The following is a 20,282-nucleotide window of genomic DNA, read 5'->3' as shown; positions in this document are numbered from 1 at the left end:
TAAGTAAGTGTACCAAGTTTGAATGCAATAGCATTGATACTTTCTGAGAAAAGTGGACCTAAACGCAAAACTTAACCGGACGCCGACACAGACGCCGACGCCAAGGTGATGACAATAGCTCATAATTTTTTTTCAAAAAATAGATGAGCTAAAAATGAATCATCAAAAACCGTTGAAACCCAGCAGGATTCCGAGGTACATGTAATCACGGAGTGTAATCTAGAGTCCGTGATGTAATCAACATCGAACATTGTGAAAGTGAAAGTACACAATCGGCAGCTGCCGCACCTTTCCCTTCCAATACTGTAGCAGATTTAGATCATCTACCCATTCATCATGAAATTGAAATCACAATATTGACATCGTCCCCCGGCCCCAGTTGAAAACATTTCCCATTATTAGATCTACCCCTGCAATTTTATTAAAGACTTTGACTTTCATACTTGTTCATGTGTTTAAGAACAAAAAGGTCAGTGACATGCCTCTTTTTCTAAAAAAAACCCTGAAGTCTGTAGGTGAGTTATAGACATTGAAATTAACAGTTTTTATTTTTTCCCCAAATATGTCTCTTTCGCGCTCTATTTTCCCCTTTTACTCAGCTTCCAGCATCTTCCCCTTTTTCTTAAAAAAAAACCCTGATGCCAAATATCATTTTGCTGTCTTCAATATTGCAAATAGTGCTGCAACAATACGCCAAAAACAGTATTGCAATATATTGTCAGTTCAAAAACCCGTATTGCAATATATCGCAATATATTGCTAACTTGTACCAAAATTATAACTTGCCAATTACCCGATAATCCCATAAATTCCAATTTTAAAGCAAATTCTGGTAAATATTTACTATAATTGTGCTCAAGAATAATAAGAAACACAAACATTCGCAAATTTTCTTAAGTATCAAATACATTTTTGAAATTGTTACTATTTAAAGATGTGATGAAATAACGTCCAACCGGGGCGTTTTTCCCACTGAACACGCGTAATTCAGCTGATGTGATGTTCCCGTTTTTATACGACACAAAATACACCCATACTTTCCATGCGACGTTCTACATGTCTGTATAATTTTCGCGCGCTTTTTATTGAGACAAAGGATAAAGCACTTTTTATTTGACGCTATAATTTTTTATTGTCGCGTTAGCATTCAAATTTGGAAGCGTGTTTCCGAAATTCGGATTACAAATAATGCTCAAATCAGAATCGAACGAAACATTTACAGCTGTGCGCAATTAATTCAACGATAATCTGTTCAAAAGCATCGAATGAACGCTCCCATGGGTGTAACAACGCTTCTCCGTATAATACACTTTTTAGAATGCTATTTTTACGTAAAAAATAATTTACACTGCTTTGTTTTGTTTACCTTTTTATCATTATTTCGGATGGCTTTTCTGGACGAAATGTGAGTGAATTTTTGTAAAATTTTCGTACCGGTATGATGAAAATCATATCGCAATACAATATGCGGATTGCGTATTGCGATATATACCGATATACCGGTATATTGTTGCAGCCCTAATTGCAAAAGTTATTGCAAATGTGAAAGCTGGCCCAAACAAACAAACAAACAAACCAACAGACAGGGCAAAAACAATATGTCCCCCACTATAGTGATGGGGGACATAAAAATAACAAAATGAAGCTCATTTGATGATTGTCAGCTCAGATACTACTCAAAAGCACCCGGGATACTCTTAGGAATACAACAATGTATCCTAGAAAACAATACACTGAAAGGAATCTGGCTCTAAACTGTGTTTTTTTTATTAACCAGTGTATTTTGTTGTGTACTTAAAGAGTACCCAGGGTACTTTTAAGTACAACCTGAGTCAACAATGACCATGTATTGCATTGTAAAAATGAACCACACATAAAACATTCACATACTAAAGGTATTGCTGACGAATATAAAAAAACTGGTAATTTTTTCTTGAAGTTCTAATTTCTATTCACCAGCATGTACCTTAACAGCTAGTGCCTGTCTGGTCTCTACACTTGTGTCATGATCTTCAGAGCTCTGAAGTTCTTCTAAAACTCTATAGATAGACACACATACCTGGAGTTAACATTTCAACAGACATATCTTGGACATACAATATCAAGCAAAAAGTATGATGATTTTGTTGTCATACTTGGATATTAAGTCTATTTATTGTGAGCTGTATTGCTTTAATATAGGCTAAGATTGATTGAATTATTTACTTACAAGAGATGTGTTTGTAAGAAATACAATGCCCCCTACTGCGCCGCTTTGATTTATTTATTTTTGTTTTTGATTATATCCCTTTAAAGCCTCTATAACGCTCAAAATCAACGAAAATGTTTTTGTAAAGTATTTCGTAAAATAAAGTTAACACCTAAACAATCAGTGTTCCTTATAGCAATAGCCACAATTTCAACGCTAGATGTGGTATGATTACATAAATTTTTGTAGATACAAAATGCTCCTTGTTATTTATTTGTGACACAATTAATTCCATTTTAATTTCCCGCAAATATATCTATTCATAAGATACTCGAACAGTAAAATAGTACCATGTTTCTGTTCATGTGTCGTATGAATAGATATCATTGCGGGAAATTAAAACAGAATTAAATATGCAAACAATAATTAAAACAAGCATTTTGTATCTACAAACATCTTTTTTACCAGACCACATCTGGCGTTGAAATTTCAGCAATTGCCATCAGGAACACTGATTTCAAATTGATTAACTTTATTTTACCAAATAGTGAATGAAATTTTCGTTGAATTTGAGCAGTAATGGGGCTTTAAAAATATTACTTCCCTTGTCAAAATGATCTGTACCTGCCAAATGATAAATAGGAATTATCTCCCTTTAAAGCTTGTTACTTCCCTTGGATTAGTTTTTTTTAACCTTGGACCTTGAAGGATGACCTTGACCTTTCATCACTCAAAATGTGCAGCTCCATGAGATGCACATGCATTCCAAATATCAAGTTGCTATCTTCAATATTGCAAAAGTGATGGCCAATGTTAAAGTTTTCGGACAGACGGATGGATGGAGTGACAGACAGTTCAACTGCTATATGCCACTCTACCAGGGGCATAAAATTTTTCAATATCAACAATTTTACAATGTGTCATTGCATGGCTTGCAAAGACTTGTGTACTATTTTTGTGGAAGGTTGGTTTGCATTCTGAAATAAACGTTCCAACTGCCTTACGGAAACTTACCTCCTGTAATCAGAAGGGTCACACACCACCGTAACTCGCGCATGATTCTTTGCAGCTGCTCGGAGAAGGGTCACACCACCTGTAAAAATAAAAAGTCACCATGTCTTCTTGTGTTTCGCGGAAAGAATGATATGGTTCAGATATTTGTTTAATGAATTGACGAAATGGGACTTAATGCATGTGCCTAAAATGTCATTCCAGACTTGCCTGTGACTTCTGCACTGGCTAAATAGGGGCAACTCTTTTCGCTGTTTTGAAATTTTGTGTGCAAAGGAAGTCTCTTCAAAATAAAAATCCATTCAAGGAAGAAAGTGTTTTCTCAGAGAAGTCTGTGCAAACTGCACCAGCTTATATTGTGTGACACCTAAGGTACATGCATTAGGCCCCATTTTTTAAGGGCATGGCTAAAATATTTAAAATAAAATTGTAATAAGCTTTCGCGGTTTATCTGAAAATTGAACAAGCAAAGGTATAACAAAAGTTTAAGAAGTACAAAAGTTAATCTTATGATATTCCAGCTTATGCAGACAGGTTGAACTTACATGGATGGGAGGTGAACAAAATATTGAGATTTAAAAAAATATTTAAAAAAATGTTTAACCTTCCATTGGGAATTTTTAGCTCCCACTTGGTAAAAAGTATATAATTTTTTCAATGAGAGTGGGGCTGTTTACTGGACCCGATTTTGAATAAAACAAGAGATGTGTTTGTCAGAAACACAATGCCCCCTATTGCGCAAATTTGAATTTTTTTTTTTTACCTTTGACCTTGAAGGATAACCTTGACCTTATACTTCCACCACTTAAATGTGCTGCTTCATGAGAACGCCTCTTTGAAAAAAAAATTGTTGACCTTTGACCTTGAAGGATGACCTTGACCTTGAACTTCCACCACTCAAAATGTGCAGCTTCATGATAACGCCGCTTTGAATTAATTTTTTTTAACTTTGACCTTGAAGGATGACCTTGACCTCGAAGGATGACCATGACCTTCCACCACTCAATATGTGCAGCTTCACGTGAACGCCGCTTTGAATTTTTATATTTTTTTTGACCTTTGACCTTCAAGGATGACCTTGACCTTGAACTTTCACCACTCAAAATGTGCAGCATCACGAGATACACATGCATGCCAAATATCAAGTTGCTATCTTCAATAGTGAAAAAGTTATGGCCAACGTTAATTTTTTTTCGGATAGATGGACAGACTGACATACACTCATACTGACAGACAGTTCAACTGCTATATGCCACCCTACCAGGGGCATAAAAAACACATTGAAATATAAATAAACATATTTTGTGGGATTTCTTCTACTTTGAGCACATTTCTTGTTAAGATTGCTTCTTAAAAAATTCTTTACATGAATGAATCTGTTAAAACATGAAACAATTTAATTGACAGGGGAATAATGTTTTTCCTACACTCTGATAATTTGAAAATCATATCCCAGCACAATTGTTCATATCACGATGGTTTTGCGTGTATCTGCCTTTAAATGACTACATGAGATAAGTGCAGCCATTATCAGGAATTACATTTAAATCATAACCATTTTGCAACTGAGCTTGCAGGCTCCTACACTCAGCTTATTTGATATCATGTTAAACTAGTAGTTTAATCATCAATTGGTTACTTATAACAATCCTGTGAGATACAGTACATAAAGTGATATTATGAGCATTTTTCACTGTTGAATTGAGCTAAAAAGAATTAACAGTTCAAAAGAGTAAGTTAAAATGTGGTTACTGGCCCATTATCTGCAACTCATATTGCTATAAGTTGTTTATACAAATATATTTTATATTATATATTTTATCCGAACACAAAATGGTGTCTTTGTGTCGTATAAACGAATCTGCACTAAAACTAAATTTAGTTTAACATTGTACATGCGTGATCAGTTGTCAAACAAAAGTACAGCTAATATTCAAATGCATTATTTTTCTCTTTCCGGGATATTGTTTTAGTATGTTGATGCTGCATTAACAAATATAAGTGTATATGGCAGGGTTCGACATTAACTTTTTTTACAGCAAGACCGTCGGACCAGCTCATCTTAAAATGTACTAGCCCAAACCTGATGTCTACTAGACCACAAATGACATAGCAAATGAACACAATTGTGTCATGAAACTGTTTAATCAGGATCTATCAGTAAATAATCAGTGAACACCAGATTTTTTTTTGATACATAGAGTAAAACAATAAAATAAAAACTTTTTTTCTTTTCTCCGTCAAATTCAATCCATGACTTGATTTTCCATCTAGGATAAAATTGACGTTTTCGTGTTTCTTCATATTTATGTTTTGTGTCAGTTTAAGCGTCAGATTTTTTTTTATTAACTGATTTGTCGGACGAAAACCACTTGAACAAAGCCATTCTTTAAATTACATTCTATTGTCTGCTATGCAAAAATGTTTACATCGACAATACCGATTTTCTATAGAAGTCGTAAAATCCTGCTCTACAGTTTTTCGCCACTGCAGAAAAACATTAATATTCATGACAACTTGACCAATGAATACAAGCAATTTCTTCAGGAAGCTCTCCTTTGCGTCTAAAAATAGCGATGAATCATGTGAATGCTCCGCGTTTATTTAAATACACTAGTTTTGTTTAAATGTAAATAACGGATACGAGAGTAATTTGACACATTAAAAATAAAGGTTTTCACAGCAGTTAGTTATAATTATATAAATCAGTATACATTTTTTATGTATGACCAGTCGGACAAGCTAGCCCGCAGTTTTATTAGCCCGACCACCTTCTTACTAGACATTGTCTGTCGGACGTGCCTTAGTGTCGAACCCTGTATGAAGTGAAAACACCAAAAATAAACAATGGTTGCGATAGACACCTATAAACTGTTAGATGTCCATAATATCACTTAAACTATCAACCCTGTCCAGTTTTTGCTACCAACCAATGTCAATCTGTTCCACAGCCTCAGGTACAAACACGTCGGGCTTGGCGATGGTCTTAGCAAATGGGTACAAGTTGTTGACAACTATCCTGGAAAACATAATATCCAAATAAATGTGTTCATTGATTTTGGCTGCATATCCCTTTATGCATGGTAAAATCCTAACAACATAAGGCATATTTAATACAAGAGCACCGCCTTGCGGGTGCAGACCGCTCATCTATTCTCTTTTTAAAGGTGAAGGGACTCTCATTTTCAATCACAAAGGAGGGAGGAGTGGAGTGAAGAGGGGTGTATAGTGTGGGGTTGTGGACATTTATTACATTATCTTCCAAAAAAGCGAAAAAAAAAAAAAAAAAAAAAAAAAATCGGGGGGGGGGGGGGGGGGGGGGGGGGGGGGGGGGGTTGGGTGCGATGGTTGGACGGTATTTCAAACATAACCGTTTAAAAAAAATGGGGGGGGATATAGTGTGAGGGTGTGGTGATAATTTGTGAGATGATCTTTAAAAAAAAAAAAAAAAAAAAATTAGGTGGGGGGGGGGGAAGGGGGGAGGGGGGGGGGAGGGCACGGGGGATGGTTTGGGTGAAGTCTATTGTGGTATGTCAGGTAAGAGTCGTTTCATCAAAGTATCAATCAAATCTAATCATAAATAAAGAAGTTATGGCAATTTTAGCAAAATTTAATAATTTGACCTTGAGAGTCAAGGTCATTCAAAGGTCAAAGTAAAATTCAAGTTGCCAGGTACAGTAACCTCATGATAGCATGTAAGTATTTGAAGTTTGAAAGCAATAGCCTTGATACTTCGAGTGGATCGAAACACAAAATTTAACCATATATTAAAAGTTACTAAGTCAAAAAAGGGCCATAATTCCGTAACAATGACAACCAGAGTTATGCAACTTGTCCTTTTACTGTACCCTTATGATAGTTTGTGAGTGTTCCAAGTATGAAAGCAATATCTATGATACTTTAGGGGTAAAGTGGACCAAAACATAAATCTTTACCAAATTTTCAATTTTCTAAGTATAAAGGGCCCATAATTCCGTCCAAATGCCAGTCAGAGTTACATAACTTTGCCTGCACCGTCCCCTTATGATAGTTCATAAATCTTGCAAGTATGAAAGCAATAGCTTTGATACTGTAGGAATAAAGTGGACCTAAACACAAAACTTAATAAATTTTCAATTTTCTAAGTATAAAAAGGGCACATAATTCTGTCAAAATGCCAGTCAGAGTTACATTACTTTGCCTGCACAGTCCCCTTATGATAGTTAGTAAGTGTTGCAAGTATGAAAGCAATAGCTTTGATGCTTAAGGAATAAAATGGACCTAAACACAAAACTTAACCAAAATTGTCAATTTTCTAAGTATAAAAAGGGCACATAATTCTGTCAAAATGCATGCCAGAGTTATCTAACTTTGCCTGCCCAGTCCCCTCATGATAGTTAGTAAGTGTACCAAGTTTGAATGCAATAGCATTGATACTTACTGAGAAAAGTGGAACTAAACGCAAAACTTAACCAAAATTTTCAATTTTTTAAGTATAAAAAGGGCACATAATTCTGTCAAAATGCACGCCAGAGTTATCTAACTTTGCCTGCCCAGTCCCCTCATGATAGTAAGTAAGTGTACCAAGTTTGAATGCAATAGCATTGATACTTTCTGAGAAAAGTGGACCTAAACGCAAAACTTAACCGGACGCCGACGCCAACGCCAACGCCAACGCCGACGCCGACGCCGACGCCGACGCCAAGGTGATGACAATAGCTCATAATTTTTTTTCAAAAAATAGATGAGCTAAAAAATGTGTAGCATTTTTAAGTTCAGGATGTCGTACAAAATAGTATCAATATTAAGTTTACTATAATTTTTTATAAAAAGCTTGTTATACTATCAAACTATTTTTTGCATACTTTTTTGCAATACAACCATGTGAGCATAAGTGTATCATGTTATAAGAGGCAGGGCTCAACATTGACTGTTGTCCTATTGCCCCTGGCAAGTAAACATTGGGTCCGGGCAAGTTATTTTATAATCTAGTTGCCCGCCTGGGCAAATACAAAAAAGAACAAAGAGCATTTAATTTGGACTATAATTAGACTTTAATTACTGTAATAATTTTGTTAAATATGCAAAAATATAAAAGGTTTCGTAGTGTATCATTTTGATCTTTATTAAAAAATATGAGGTTTACAGTTAATGTGATAAGTCATGTTTGGGCAAGTGGATTTTACGTTCTGGGCAAGTAGATTTTCTAAGTACTTGCCTGGCAGGGCAAGTTGGTTTTTACATGTAGGTTAATGTTGAGCCATGAGAGGCTTAAAATATTTTGAGAAACTGGGACCAGACTTTTGATGCAATTTAGCTTAAAGAAAAACGTATTTACTTATATTAACAAGAGTGCCAAACTGTCAAAAGATATGTCCGTTTGAAGGTTTTGGACAACTTGATAACTTAACCATTTGAGTGGCAAAATGATATACTTTTGAAAATAAAGCAACAAATATAGTATCTTGCAGGAGTAGTCATTTTGTATTGAATTTATTCAACAAGTCATCTAAATAAAGATAAAAACGAGGCTTACCGAGTTTATATCTTTATTTAGATGACGAGTTTAATAAATTCTATACAAAATGACCACGAATCTAAGATTCTATTTATAACATGACCAACAAATTTTCTTTTTATTTTATGCTCTTTCACCGTTTATTCACATTGTAAGAGTTTAACTGAAGAACTTTGCTTGAATGATGACGTCATTTCGTCACAAAAATGACGTCATTTCACATCTATATAAGTACTGTAATAACACCCGTGTAATAAACAAACTTGAGCATTATGTTTTTTCACTCTTGGAGCGTAGGTCATGTTATAAATAACTTTACCATTTAGGTGACACCATGCTAAATCCTTGAAATGCACTAAGTGACCCCATGACCTAGTTGTTGACCTGGCATGACCCATATTTGAACTTGACCTACATGTAGATATCATTTAGACACATCTTTTGACCAAATTTGATGAAGATCGAATGAAACTTACTTCAATAAGAGAGCAGACACCATGCTAAATGCTTAAAATCCCTCCTCGTGACATAGTTTTTTACCTGGCATTACCCATATTTGTTCTTGACCTAGATATCATCTAGACACATCTTCTGACCAAATTCAGTAAAGATCAGATGAAAACTACTTTAATTAGAGAGCGGACACTATGAATAATCCTTGAAATGCACTAAATGACCCCATGACCTACTTTTTTAACCCGCATGACCCATATTTGAACTTGACCTAGATACCGTCTAGATACAGCTTCTGACCGAATTTGGTGAAGACCGGATGAAAACTACTTCAATTAGAGAGCAGACACCATGCTAAACACTTGAAATGCACTAAGTGACCTCGCGACGTAGTTTTTGACCTGGCATGACCCATATTTTATCTTGGCCTAGATATCCTTTAGACACAACTTCTGACCAAATTTGGTGAAGATCGGATGAAAACTACCTCAGTTAGAAATGCACGAATTGACCACGTGACCTAGTTTTTTACCTGGCATGACCCATATTCACACTTGACCTAGATATTGTCTAGATACAACTTCTAACCAAGTTTGGTGAAGATCGGATGAAAACTATTTGAATAAGAGAGCTGACACTGCTGTAGACGCCACTCTCCCGCCGGCTGCTCGCCCGCCTGCCAAGGGTGAAACTATTATACGTCCCATTTTCAACGGGCATTTAAAGATAATACTGCCTAAAATTAGAGTTCCAAGAATTCATTCATTGCACAGCTATGGGGACCACACTGACCACTTCCTTTGCTGCCCTGAAAATACTATACCTCAGACATTTTTTTCCAATCTTTATGACACTGTGATCCTTAATCTTTAACGTGGTCCTTTTAGTCATTCACAAACTTCATGGAATTTGAACTTAGCTTGATGAACACACAAGCATCGACAGCTGAGAGCTGTACAGTAAAAATATAAATTCGGCGCCATGCAAGAGATATTCTCTGGTCAAGGTGTGTTTAGGTAAGAGACTGAGATAATGACCAGGGCAAAGAGACAGGCAAACAGACAATTCAATGTGGTTAGACGTGCAATAACAACAAAACCAGTGATAATGGCCATACATGTATTGAGACAAACAAGTAAAAGATAACTAAAGCTTTGTCACAGACGTGACGAATACCCCCACATGCCGCATTGACACATAATATTTTGCATGTCATCTTCACAAAAAAACAGCGGACACCATGCTCAATTTTTAAAACGCACTAAGTGACCCCGTGACCTAGTTTTTGACCCGGCAAGGCCCATGTTCGAACTTGGCCTTAAGATCATCTAGATACAACTTCTGACCAAGTTTGGTGAAGATCAGATGAAAACTACTTGAATTAGAGAGCGGACAACATGCTGAATGTTTAAAACGCACTAAGTTACCTAGTTTTTGACCCGACAAGGGCCATATTCGAACTTGGCCTAGACATCATGTAGATACAACTTCTGACCAGGTTTGGTGAAGATCGGATGAAAACTACTTGAAATAGAGAGCGGACACATAATACGGACAGACCGTCAGACAAGCTCACTCCTATATACCCCCCTAAACTTCGTTTGAGGGGGTATAATCACGATGTGAAATATAGTGGCTGTGACACATTGAGATGGCAATTACTCAAATATGGCCATCAGTATTGACAGAAGGAGAAGTCAACTACATATGAGCTAAGCTTTGGGAAAATAGGGCTTAATGAATATTTGTTAAGTTTTGTCCTAGATTAGCCTGTTCAGTATACACAGGCTTATCTGGGATAACGCTTTCCACCTAGACATGAATTCCTGTAAGAATATATTTCCTTTAAACAAAGTCCATGGCCCTAAGGTGCTCACCTGAAACCCAAAGGAACTAAGGAGTTAAAGAAGGAGGATTTAAGAATAACAAGCAAATTTGTTGAATTGATATCCCCAGCCAATTTCAAAATTGTTACAGACATACGCACTGATGGACAACGGCAATTCTATATCCCTCCGCCTTAAGCAGGGGTTTGGGGGGGGGGGGGGGGGGGGGGGGTTGGGAGGGGGGATTATTAGTCTAACTGTACAAGAAATTAAGAATGGTTGGTGAACATTGGCCCAACATGTGTGTATCATAAGTTTTTGGGAAAATCAAAAACATAATATTTTATGCATATATTTGTTGATAAATGAAATGCATTTATGTACAAACGATTGTTTCATTGAAATGCACACCAACAGTTCCACAATATGCTTCTGGACACAAAAGTTTTCTTTTGGACAACGCTAAAACAATCTCATCCCGATAGAAGGACAGATGGACAACGCCAAAACAATATCCTCCTCCAAATAAAATTATGACAGAAGGAAGGACAGACAAGTCAGCAGCTATATGCTCCCCCTTGATGAAGCACAAAATCTCTAACCTGTAATTTCTAAGAACAAAGATTTATACATAATTCTGGAAACAATGATGGTCAGTTAAGGGGTTTAGCGTACAACCTTACATGAAGCATTTGTGTAACCTTGACCCTTGATGTGAATCGTGTGACCTTTAATGAAGTATGTTGTGTGACCTTGACCTTAAACCTAGACATGAACCTTGACCTGAACCCAAGACATGAATCTTATATATGACACACAGCAATGAAGAAGATGGAGAAGAATTATGGAAGGTTACTACATAATCCACGGATGCATAGTAAAATAATGGCTAAATAATAAATATTTCTACAAATGTTTGACCTTTAATGTGTGACCTTGACTTTGGTCAAAAACACATAGGTCTTACACTGCCTGATAATTGAGAACAATTACATTAGGACATTTTGAAAATCCATTTTAGTATGGTAGAATCCATACCAAATAAGGCATATTTAATTAACATGTGTGATTTTGACCTTTGTGTGTGACTTTGACCATGACCCTACCAACCTGGATTTTATATTTTACACTCAGCTTGATAATGGAGAACAATTGTGGACAGTTATCATAGAATCCCATGATGCATACCTTAATTACTCTAAGTTTTCGGACATTTAAATACATATTATTTTTTTGGTGTCCGAAAATTTATATACGAAACATATTTAAAAAGTACGAGTGTCCAAAAATTTAGAGACATATATGATATCAGGGCCCTCAATTTTGGCCGCAGTCCCCCACCTTAAAAGTATACTTTTTTCACTTTTGTGGGGAAAAATTCCCGTTGAAATAAAAAAAAAAAATTATTAGTTTTAAATGAAGATGTGGCTCATGAGTATTATATCTCAATTCTATTTCAATTTAATCTTGTCAAACATACTAAATTATGAAAAATGAAATTAATAAATTGCAAACATGTACATGTAATAATGAGAGAGTAAGAAAAAAAAATCCCCAAAAAGCTAAACACTGCAAAAATTCCCCCTCATGAGGGTAGCGACCCGCTTCCCCTAAAATGGATTGAGGGCTCTGGATATGTTTGTTTGAAATAAAGCCAATTAATAAACATGCAATAATTGTATTGTGTTGCGCTCTCCTTTGTTTGCTTTAAATAAAATGCAACTTCACTTGCAATCTCTTACCTCAAATGGTATTTAAACACATTATAAAAAAACAACCATACTGCTTCATGAATGCGATATCATTTCTGTTGGGTGAAACCATTGTTTATTACTGGTATACATGGTTATCTACCAAATAACACAATTGTAATGGTCAATTGCCCTCAGGGCATTCTATGCAAGGTTTTATGGCCTTAATCCGGTCGTAAAACTCCATGATCATAGGGTTCCAGATAAGCGAAAAACAGGGCAAAAAAACTAGTAAAATAGCGCTGTAAAATGTACTGTCCAAAAAATTGGAGTCATTAATTATGGCCGTTAATACGTGTGTCCGAAAATATTGAGTCACGAAAAATAATTATTTGGGCTAAAAAAAGGTGGTGTCCAAAAACTTAAGAGCTATTACGGTAGTTAAAGAACAACTAAATAATGAAAAATTCATCAAATTTGTGACCTTTGACCTCAATGTATGACCTTGACCTTAGTCCCTAGGATTATGGATGTTGATTACGAAGCACCCCCAGATGATTGTGAACAACTATTGCAAGTTTCATGACTCTGGCTCATCTGTACATGGAGATACAGCTCTAAGCTTAAATTAAAAGCATTTTTTAAGATAAAAAGGGCCATGACCTTAGCCTCTAGGATTATGGGTGTTGAATGTGAAGCACCCCCAGATGATTGAGAACAACTGTGGCAATTTTCATGGCTCTGGCTCATGTGTTAATGGAGATAAAGCTCTAAGCTTATATTAACAAGCAAATTCGTTGAATTGATATCCCTCACAAATATACTTCTGGACACAAAAAGTTGTCTGGACGGGTGGACAATGCCAACGTGCATCATCCTTTTATCCATATATATACTCCTACCAAGTTTTAATGAAATTCGTCAAAGCACTTCCAATATGGCATGGACACACAAAAAAAGCATTTTTTCAAGATACAAAGGGTCATAACTCCATTATTATCCGATGGCGTACAATGCCATTTGATGTGCATCATCCTCTTATACATATACTCATACCAAGTTTCAATGAAATCCACCAAAGATCTTCCAAAATATGGCTCCGGACACAAAAAGCTTTTTTTTCAAGATACAAAGGACCATAGCTCCTTTATTAACAGATGGTGTACCATGCCATTTGGCGTGCAACATCCTCCTATCCATATATGTGACGTCGTCAGCGAAAATCAGTCTTGTGTACGCTGACGTTTATGTCGAGAAATCGCGAGATAAAAATCTTGTACGAAAATGCGCTGGATATTTCGTCTTTTATATACAATTTCTCGGCTCATAATTTATGACATGCTTTGAACATTTCCACAATGAATATTTCCTTTAAACACTGGCACAATTGGTGGATTGTAATCCGTTTATTTAATTCAAATTATTCCCCTTAAATGACACAGTTTTGTTTGAGCAGTTCACAGGTAGCGCAACCTGTCTCGTAGTGTTCATTTTCAATGGCTATTAAACGCTGTAAATCAAAATGACATCGTGTACTGTTGGATGTCTTCAATATAGTGCGGTCCGTTATAAGGCTGAATCCAATATAACGCGGGTGGTGCTTGGCTCCAATTTTTTCTCCAACCTTCAACTTCTGATTCAAATCCATGTTATGCAACTTCATGTATTTTCAGAAAATTAAAAAAAGCGTCGATCACAGCTTGCTTTATCTGTCCGTTTAACTGATTTTAATCGATTAGAGATTAAACAACCCTCGACTGCTACTTGGTGTTAATCTGTTGTGCAATAAAGTGTGTATTACATGATTCCCTATCAGAGCGGTTCGGTGCGCTTATTTCCATAAGGTAAGTGCAAGCAGAGTAATGAATAAATTAAATTTATTCAAAACGATTACCTGTGTATATATTTATCATGTATTGTATCTTGTATAAACTATGGCTGTGTGTGTAATCGTTTATTATATGCTATACATGGTTGATAAATAAAAAGATCTTTGTGTATGTTTAATGTTTCAGTACGTATACGAAAAATAAATTAAATAATCCTGACGATTTATTTATATGCTAACGCAGTGTAATTGTTAACAGAGATTCACTTAAATTTTTGCCCGTTATCAGAAAGTCAACAGAAAGCAAGTTTTTTACATGCTGGGTATGACGCATAAAACATTTCTGTGTACATGTATTGTATTGCATTCAATCTAAATTTAAATTCGCTCGTCCAATGAAAGCTGTGTCCCATAATGCACTGTATTATTTTTCTAAAAAATGGCGTTGGCATATGGATTTGTTTATGAAATTTGTAAACATATTTCTCGTCATAAATGTTTAAGATTATATTTTCGTATGTGATGTAATAATATTGGATTATCGGATAAATGTGCACATTAGAAAAGCGGTATGTACTGTATACTGTTATCGTTCGATTTGGTTTATATGCATGTATTTGTGGATGACAACACAGCATGACAATACACAGGACCTATAGTATAGGCTATACTATACCTGTTTTTATAGCCTCCTTAAATAAATAAGCTCAAAACTTATAACGCTGTCCGTTTATAACGCTGTTGCGTGGCTTGGATCCTGTCATCCGCGTTATATTGGAGTTACACCAAGTTTCAATAAAATCTGCCAATGCACTTCCAGGATATGGCTCCCGACACAAAAGTGCCGAACTGACAGAAGGGACAGACAGACAACGCCAAAACAATATTATCCCTCCGCCTATGGATTTTGCTCAGGGACTAGTGCTCTAAAAAACGTCAAATAACAACTTATACTAGACACCTATCTAGCGCAATGTCAAGGTCATTCATAAAGGATTTTTCAAGGTCATGTACCTAATCATCTGAAAACCCTGGTCTGACAAATCTTTCATATCTTCCTCAGTAGAACGAGCAAGAATTCCTGAAAAGTGAAATCACAGAATTTAGTTTGGTTTCTTTGTAGTCAAAAAACACACACAGGTAGTGTCTGAAAAAAAAATCTCTATGACATAAACCGAGGTAATCTGTTCAATTTAGTAGATTATAGAATTCAATGTGCAATATCTTCACAAACGACATAGTCCCATTTTAAAATATTTATTTTTGATGATCATGAGTTGTAGTTAAGCTCAAAACAGAAGAGGAGGCTTATCGTAGAATACAAACTCCAAAAAAAAAGCTTCCATTAGTACTGGAAGTTCTGGCTAAAGGTGTCTTGATTTAGTTAACAAATGTTTAACAGTTAAAAAATAAAATATGTTTATTTTCAAGTTCAATATCAAAGATGTCAGTTATTTGCAATTTGTTTAATCAACCATATACCTCTTAGATTCATGTTTAATTTTAATATAATCATTTAGTTTCAACAGAAAAGTAAAGCAGCAATGATTAGTATCAGGTACACATTCTATTTCACCCTATTTCCCAAAATATTATCTGGGGCACTGAGCAGTGCTCCAGCTAGGATTTGAAAAGGGCAGGGGGGCTTTTTTGTCAAAAGGGCACTTTGGACGCGCAGTATTTTGTCAAAAGGGCACTTTCGAGCGCGCGGGTGTTTCTGGAATGCTTCCTCTTGCATGTTAATTTATATGTTATAAATAATTGTTAGAATATATTATTCCCATTATTATTAAACAATTCAAATATAATGTCTACAATGAGGAATAAATAAATTATTGTAATAAGAAATTAATTAATCATTTGGGGGGGGGGCAGGGGGGGGGGGGGGGCAGGGGGGGCCCAGGGAAGGGCAGGGCAGAGGTTCGGGAGGGCAGGGCAAGGCGCCCTTCAATAAAGGCCTTGCTCGAGCACTGCAGCACTGTGATGGCAGGGAATCATTCTACATTAGAGACTTGTTCTCAGAAAACCACGCTTAATTCAGTCCGCACAGGCTAATCTGGTAAAATGCTTCCCGTATTCATGGAATTTTTTGTTTAAAGACAGGGCCCTTGTTTGGCCATTTTGCGAATTCCCCCCTTAAAATAGTTGACTTTTTCCCCCCAATGTCAGCTAAATATTTCCCCCTCCAAATTATATATTTTTTATATTTTTATTTAATACCTATGAAGCAAGCTGATATGGTGCTATTAAATGTATATTTATGTAAATTTACATTAAAATGTAGCAATTTTAAGTGTTGAATGATTGGTGAAAAGATCTTCTTAAATTCCACTTTTCGCCAAATTTGTCGCGAAATGCCCACCTTTAAGGGCCCCAACCCCAATCCCCCAAAGTGTAGTGAGGGCCCTGAAAGAAAGACTTTTCTAACTAAAAGTGCCCTTTAGGCGGACAGTTTACCTCCATGCACTGCTGAGTGTAGAGTTTTCACACGTCCACCTAACATTTCAGGAGCTCCAGTAATATCAGACACGTCACTGTGAACGTAAAATATAAACTGTGCGTTTAACCCTTTGCATGCTGGGAAATTTGTCGTCAGCTTAACTGTTGTCTGCTGAATTTCTAAAATTAGCATTTTCTTCTATTTTTTTTAAAGAATACTATGAGAATAGCAAACGGTTTGGATCCTGATGTGACGCCACGTTCTGTGGCGTCTCATCTGGATCCAAACTGTTTGCAAAGGCCTTCAAAATTTGGTTCCAGCACTGAAAAGAGTTAATGCCCAATATCATTTGATTTGTATAAAGTACAAGTAGATCCATACAATTGGATGCCTAGAAATTCAATGTTTACATTCAATCTTCAATTGCTTCAAACAGCACAAATACAAGGACCAATAACTATGAAGAAAACAATCTTTAAACAATGGTTGTTGGAGCTACATAATGTAACAGTTCGTTTTTATATTACTGGGACCTTTTGCATTGGGTTGCGCCGTTTTGACACAAAGTGGGAAATTTTTCGCATTTTTTTCAAGCAAATACTATAACATTTAGAATAAACATGTTTTAACAATATATTCCAAGGTTTAACATTGATTGTTTTGGCCAAATTGGGAGATGTATCGGCAAGAAACAAATTCAGAAACAAGGGACACAATTGTCACAAAACCAGGTTTTCAATTTTAAAAAAAGTTGGATAAAGGGACACAATTCAAAATGTGCATTGTTACTGTTCCTAGTTACACCCAAATTTGAACAAAAAAACAAAACACTGCCATGAAATACCAAAGGAAACAAGAGCTGTGTTTGTGAAACACAATGCCCCCAATGCATGCCAAATATCAAGTTGCTATCTTCAATATTGCAAAAGTTATGACCAAGGTTAAAGTTTAGGGACAGCCACACATATAGACAGACACATACAATGACAAACAGACACACCATGGCCAAAAACAATATATCCCCATCATTTAATCCAGGGGCATAGAAACCATCAACCACTATACCCAGTTACCATTGTTGGTAAGCTACATGTAGGTCCTGTTGGATTGGAAAAAAATGCATATTAAATTTTTCACTTTAATTGGAACAAGGGACAAAATTGTCACAAAACCAGGTTTTCATTGTGAAAAAAAATCTGACAAAGGGAGACAACTCAAACTGAACTTTTGAAATGAAAAAACAAAATTAACCCCCTTTGTAAGTTTGTTTTAAAATAAATCTATTTTTAGTCGTGGCGACCTTGACATTGGAGATATTGACGTGATTCTTTCGTGCGACACACCGTCCCATGATGGTGAACAAATGTGCCAAATGATTTTAAAATCTCATAATGAATGACATAGTTATAGCCCAGACAAGCTTATTTATGGCTATTTTTTACCTTTGAACTCAAAGTGTGACCTTGACCTTGGAGATATTGACGTAATTTTTTCGCGCAACACACCGTCTAATGATGTTTAACAAATGTGCCAAATGATTTTAAAATCTCACAATGAACGACAAAGTTATGGCCCGGACAAGCTTGTTCCACCCGCCCGCCAGCCAGCCAGCCCGCCAGCCAGCCAGCCAGCCCGCCGGCATTCGCCAATCTAATAACCAGTTTTTTCCTTCGGAAAACCTGGTTAAAAAATAAGTGTAATTGTTGTTCAGCTAACAAATGCTTTCAAATTTAGAATAAAAGTGATTTCAATATTACATTTACTACTGTTCAACTTATAAAGCATGATGGGAGATGAAATAATTACTTTTAATTTGTATGTGCCATTTGGGATAACTATACACTCTTTTCAATTGGGAATGATCTTTTTACAGGGTCCAATTTTGAAAGAAACAAGAGATGTGTTTGTCAGAAACACAATGCCCCCTACTGCGCCGCTTTGATGTAAGTTTAGTTTTTTTATTATATCCCTTAAAAAAATAGTACCTCCCTTGTAACAAGGGCTGTTTGTAAAACAAGCATGCCCCTATATGAGCTCTCCCTTGTAGTGACAGCCATTGTGTGAATATGTTTTTTTGTAACTGTGACCTTGACCTTTGACCTAAAGACCTGAAAATCAATAGGGGTCATCTGCCAGTCATGATCAATGCACCTATGAAGTTTCATGATCCTAGCCATAAGCGTTCTTGAGTTATCATCCTGAAACCATTTTACTATTTCGGGCCACCGTGACCTTGACCTTTGACCTAGTGACCTGAAAATCAATAGGGGTCATCTGCGAGTCATGATCAATTTACATTATTAAGTTTCATGATCCTAGGCATAAGCGTTCTTGAGTTATCATCCAGAAACCATTTTACTATTTCGGGTCACCGTGACCTTGACCTTTGACCTAGTGACCTGAAAATCTATAGGGGTCATCTGCCAGCCATTATCAATCTACCTACGAAGTTTCATGATCCTAGGCATAACTTAGCGTTCTTGAGTTATCATCCGAAAACCATTTTACTATTTTGGACCTTGACCTTTGACCTAGTGACCTGAAAATCAATAGGGGTCAACTGCAAGTCATGATCAATCTACCTATCAAGTTTCATGATCCCAGGCCTAAGCGTTCTTGAGTTATCATCCGGAAACCATTTTACTATTTCAGGTCACCGTGACCTTGACCATCGACCTAGTGACCTCAAAATCAATAGGGGTCATCTGCGAGTCATAATCAATGTACCTATGAAGTTTCATGATCCTAGCCCCAAGCGTTCTTGAGTTATCATCCGGAAACCACCTGGTGGACCGACCGACCGACATACCGACAGACCGACCACATGTGCAAAGCAATATACCCCCTCTTCTTCGAAGGGGGGCATAAAAATGATCTGTACCTGCCAAATGATATATAGAAATTATCTCTGTTTAAAGGTTGTTACTTCCCTTGGATTTGTTTTTTTGACCTTTGGCATTGAAGGATGACAATGACCTTTCACCACTCAAAATGTGCAGCTCCATGAGATATACATGCAAGCCAAATATTGAGTTGCTTATAACCTTCTTAAGAAGAAGCTAGTGCAAAAGTTATAAGCAATGTTTAAGTTTTCGGACGGACTGACAGACAGACAGACGGACTGACGGACAGTTCAACTGCTATATGCCACCCTACTGGGGCATAAAAACACACTGCATACCTGACTTGAAGACCAGCTTCTCTTAGAGCCTTGGCTGTGCCCCCAGAGGCAACCAGTTTGAATCCCAGCACACTCAGGTCCGCAGCAAACTCAAGAAGCCCAGTCTTGTCTGAGACACTCAACAATGCTGGAAGTGGAAGACAACAATGCAATGTAAATTAACTCCA

At 36.4% G+C, this 20,282-nt stretch overlaps 1 protein-coding gene across 1 annotated transcript in view; it reads right to left on the bottom strand.

Moving 5' to 3' along the window:
* The window catches only part of LOC127859380 (bifunctional purine biosynthesis protein ATIC-like), a 77,530-nt gene that overhangs the window by 39,140 nt on the left and 18,108 nt on the right, over nucleotides 1–20,282 (bottom strand). Inside the window, exons 2-7 of the mRNA XM_052396732.1 lie at nucleotides 20,116–20,242; nucleotides 16,952–17,028; nucleotides 15,509–15,575; nucleotides 6,130–6,218; nucleotides 3,203–3,281; nucleotides 1,967–2,039 (exon numbers count right to left, since the gene is read on the bottom strand). Of these exons, the coding sequence (XP_052252692.1) occupies nucleotides 1,967–2,039; nucleotides 3,203–3,281; nucleotides 6,130–6,218; nucleotides 15,509–15,575; nucleotides 16,952–17,028; nucleotides 20,116–20,242 (512 nt within the window). The remainder of the gene's footprint in view (nucleotides 1–1,966; nucleotides 2,040–3,202; nucleotides 3,282–6,129; nucleotides 6,219–15,508; nucleotides 15,576–16,951; nucleotides 17,029–20,115; nucleotides 20,243–20,282) is intronic.

The sequence above is a fragment of the Dreissena polymorpha genome, chromosome 15 (genome assembly GCF_020536995.1).
Source record: "Dreissena polymorpha isolate Duluth1 chromosome 15, UMN_Dpol_1.0, whole genome shotgun sequence".
Lineage (NCBI taxonomy): Eukaryota > Metazoa > Mollusca > Bivalvia > Myida > Dreissenidae > Dreissena > Dreissena polymorpha.
The sequence above is the reverse complement of the archived record's forward strand: the minus strand, read 5'-3'. Positions and strand labels throughout refer to the sequence as shown.